General features: G+C 29.4%; 1 protein-coding gene across 1 annotated transcript; it reads left to right on the top strand.

Annotated features, from left to right (window-relative positions):
• Positions 1-287: 287 nt before the first annotated feature.
• On the top strand, positions 288-794 carry LOC133299339 (uncharacterized). Its single transcript, XM_061498796.1, has 2 exons — positions 288-437; positions 525-794. The coding sequence occupies exons 1-2, from the start codon at positions 288-290 to the stop codon at positions 792-794; spliced, it is 420 nt and encodes a 139-aa protein (XP_061354780.1).
• Positions 795-3,989: the final 3,195 nt, after the last annotated feature.

Here is a 3,989-nt window from a genome sequence, read left to right as displayed (position 1 = left end):
TCCAAAAAGAAATCAGTTGATTTAATTGCTTTTTATGTTGGAATGCGTCATCTGATCTAAAATTCGAAATTTGAAATGGTTTAAAATTTTGTATTTGAATATGGATGGTGGGAAAAAATTTCTTTTAAAAATCTAATTTTAATTTTTTAAATCGAATAATTAAATGACCATTTTTAAGTCGAATAGTGCATATTCGTGTATAAATAGGTATTTGGAAGCGTCTCTATTTCATTCTTTTCTTTGTCCTCAAAGGCTTTGAGCCAATATTACCTGATATACGTTTGGTTATGTATTCCAAGTATGATTTTATTAAGGATCTTAATCCTTCTAAGGAGGAGTGGAGGATTAAGGCTAGAGTTGTTAGAACATGGAAGGTTCCTAATTTTCAGCAAAAAATTTTTGACGACAACGTAGAGATGATTCTGTTAGATGAAAAGGTATTTGTTTTTGTTTTGTTTTTTATATTACTGTTGGTTTGCGGTCCATGTTTTTAAAATGTACTAATCTATGCATGTGTTTTGTAGGGTGGAAGGGTCCATGCTGCTATCAAGGGTTCTTTAAATATCCGTAACAAAATTCACGAAGGAGAATTTTATTTCATAAAAAAATTTGGAGTTGGTTTGAATAGTAGGAGTTTTAGGCCAACTAAGCATGGTTATTGTTTGTCCTTCAACTTGAGGACTGATGTAAAATCCAGTATTGATTCTGCTATTCCCACCAATGGATTAGATTTTGTAGATTTTGACATTATAGAGAAGGAGTCTTCTGATTCCCCTTATTTAGTAGGTTTGTAGATCTTGAACTGTCCACTAAGTCATGCTTTTGTTGTTTGTGTGACAATATCATCTGTCTAACCATCCTTAATGTGTAGATGTCATCGGTTTAGTTTCTGGAATAGGGGAAGTTCGTGAGCATATTATCTCCGGTAGGAAGACAAAAATGGTTGTCGTGGAGCTTGATAACCTCAGGTATCTATTGGTTATTTGTTATGTGTTATGTTCATTTGATGTAAAATTCTATTTTGTGATTTGTTGGAAAGTTTTGTCATGTGTCACTCCCTGGTGAATTCTGAGTTTTCCTTTCACATTACATGGCACCTGCAAACTTTCCTTTTGGGGTAAATTGAAAAAAGATTTTTCTTTTAAAAATCGAAAATCAATTTTAATTTCTAATAATTTAAAACAAATGTGGTGGCAGACAAAGCATTTAATGCGCCACTTACCTTCACATTGGAATTGGTCATCTCCTTTAATGAGTCAGCTGATTTAAAATTTTGAATTTTGAAATAGAATCACTCACTTGTTTTAATGACTCAGCTATTTTTACATTGAAATTATTAATTATTTTAAATATTTTAAAATACGAAAAAAAAACGAAAAATTAATTTTTTATTCAATTAAGTTGTGGTGTAAAATTTTGAATTTTGAAATGGAATGACTCACCTGTTTTAATGACTCGGCTGTTTTTACATTGGAATTATTAAATATTTTAAATATTTTAAAATGCCAAAAAAATGGAAAATTAATTTTTTATTCAGTTAATTTTTTGGATTTTTCTTTTAAAAATCGAAAATCAATTTTAATTTCTAATAATTTAAAACAAATGTGGTGGCAGACAAAACATTTAATGTGCCACTAACCTTCACATTGGAATTGGTCATCTGATTTAATGAGTCAGCTGATTTAAAATTTTGAATTTTAAAATGGAATGACTCACCTGTTTTAATGACTCAACTGTTTTTACATTGGTATTATTAAATATTTTAAATGTTTTAAAATAAGAAAAAAAAACTGAAAATTAATTTTTTATTCAATTAAGTTATGGTGGCAGACACTTCATTCAATGACCCACTGACCCACTTCTACATTGGAAATGATCAGCTCTTTTAAAATTCAAATCAGCTCTTTTAAAATTCAAATATGCTGATTTCTACATTGGAATGATCAGCTCTTTTAAAATTCAAATTATGTTTTGATTTCAAAATTTGGATTTCAATTTTGAATTTGAAATTGTGATGGTGGGAAAAAAATTGAATTGAATAATAATTTGTGGCAGATAGCAGCTCATTTAATCTCTGACTGCCTTTCTTTGCTTACGTCTATTAAATGAGCTGCTATCTGCCACAAATTATTATTCAATTCAATTTTTTTCCCACCATCACAATTTCAAATTCAAAATTGAAATCAATACATAATTTGAATTTTAAAAGAGCTAATCATTCCAATGTAGAAATCAGCATATTTGAATTTTAAAAGAGCTGATTTGAATTTTAAAAGAGCTGATCAATTCCAATGTAGAAGTATTCCAATGTAGAAATCAGCATATTTAAATTTTAAAAGAGCTGATTTGAATTTTAAAAGAGCTGATCAATTCCAATGTAGAAGTGGGTCAGTGGGTCATTGAATGAAGTGTCTGCCACCATAACTTAATTGAATAAAAAATTAATTTTCCGTTTTTTTTCATATTTAAAAACATTTAAAATATTTAATAATTCCAATGTAAAAACAGCTGAGTCATTAAAACAGGTGAGTCATTCCATTTTAAAATTCAAAATTTTAAATCAGCTGACTCATTAAATCAGATGACCAATTCCAATGTGAAGGTTAGTGGCACATTAAATGCTTTGTCTGCCACCACATTTGTTTTAAATTTTTAGAAATTAAAATTGATTTTCGATTTTTAAAAGAAAAATAGAAAAAATTAATTGAATAAAAATTTAATTTTCCGTTTTTTTTTGCATTTTAAAATATTTAATAATTCCAATGTAAAAATAGCTGAGTCATTAAAACAGGTGAGTCATTCCATTTCAAAATTCAAAATTTTACACAACTTAATTGAATAAAAAATTAATTTTCCATTTTTTTTCGTATTTTTAAATATTTAAAATAATTATAATTCCAATGTAAAAATAGCTGAGTCATTAAAACAGGTGAGTGATTCTATTTCAAAATTCAAAATTTTAAATCAGCTGACTCATTAAAAGAGATGACCAATTCCAATGTGAAGGTAAGTGGCGCATTAAATGCTTTGTCTGCCACCACATTTGTTTTAAATTATTAGAAATTAAAATTGATTTTCGATTTTTGAAAGAAAAATCTTTTTTCAATTTACCCAAAAAGGAAAGTTTGCAGGTGCCATGTAATGTGAAAGGAAAACTCAGAATTCACCAGGGAGTGACACATGACAAAACTATCACAAATCACAAAATAGAATTTTACATCAAATGAACATAACACATAACAAATAACCAATAGATACCTGAGGTTATCAAACTCCACGACAACCATTTTTGTCTTCCTATCGGAGATAATATGCTCACGAACTTCCCCTATTCCAGAAACTAAACCGATGACATCTACACATTAAGGATGGTTAGACAGATGATATTGTCACACAAACAACAAAAGCATGACTTAGTGGACAATTCAAGATCTACAAACCTACTAAATAAGGGGAATCAGAAGACTCTTTCTCTATAATGTCAAAGTCTACAAAATCAAATCCATTGGTGGGAATAGCAGAATCAATAGTGGATTTTACATCAGTCCTCAAGTTGAAGGACAAACGATAATCATGCTTAGTTGGCCTGAAACTCCCACTATTCAAACCAACTCCAAATTTTTTTATGAAATAAACTTCTCCTTCATGAATTTTGTTACGCATATTTAAAGAACCCTTGATAGCAGCGTGGACCCTTCCACCCTACAAAACACATGCATAGATTAGTACATTTTAAAAACATGGACCGCAAACCAACAGTAATATCAAAAACAAAACAAAAACAAATACTTTTTCATCTAACAGAATCATCTCCACGTTGTCGTCAAAATTTTTTTGCTCAAAATTAGGAACCTTCCATCTTCTAACAACTCTAGCCTTAATCCTCCACTCCTCCTTAGAAGGATTAAGATCCTTAATAAAATCATACTTGGAATACATAACCAAACGTATATCAGGTAATATTGGCTCAAAGCCTTTGAGGACAAAGA

Source organism: Gastrolobium bilobum, unplaced genomic scaffold (genome assembly GCF_033153095.1).
Source record: "Gastrolobium bilobum isolate Gb01-03AN ecotype WA unplaced genomic scaffold, APGP_CSIRO_Gbil_v1 utg5007, whole genome shotgun sequence".
Lineage (NCBI taxonomy): Eukaryota > Viridiplantae > Streptophyta > Magnoliopsida > Fabales > Fabaceae > Gastrolobium > Gastrolobium bilobum.
Note: the sequence above shows the minus strand (reverse complement) of the source record. Positions and strands in the feature narration are given on the sequence as shown.

What these genes read in the sequence shown, in the direction of transcription:
- LOC133299339 (XM_061498796.1), top strand. Translation starts at nt 288, where the DNA reads ATGTATTCCAAGTATGATTTTATTAAGGATCTTAATCCTTCTAAGGAG. An exon ending in TGATTCTGTTAGATGAAAAG is followed by an intron (nt 438 to 524) that starts GTATTTGTTTTT and finishes TGTGTTTTGTAG; the next exon opens with GGTGGAAGGGTCCATGCTGC.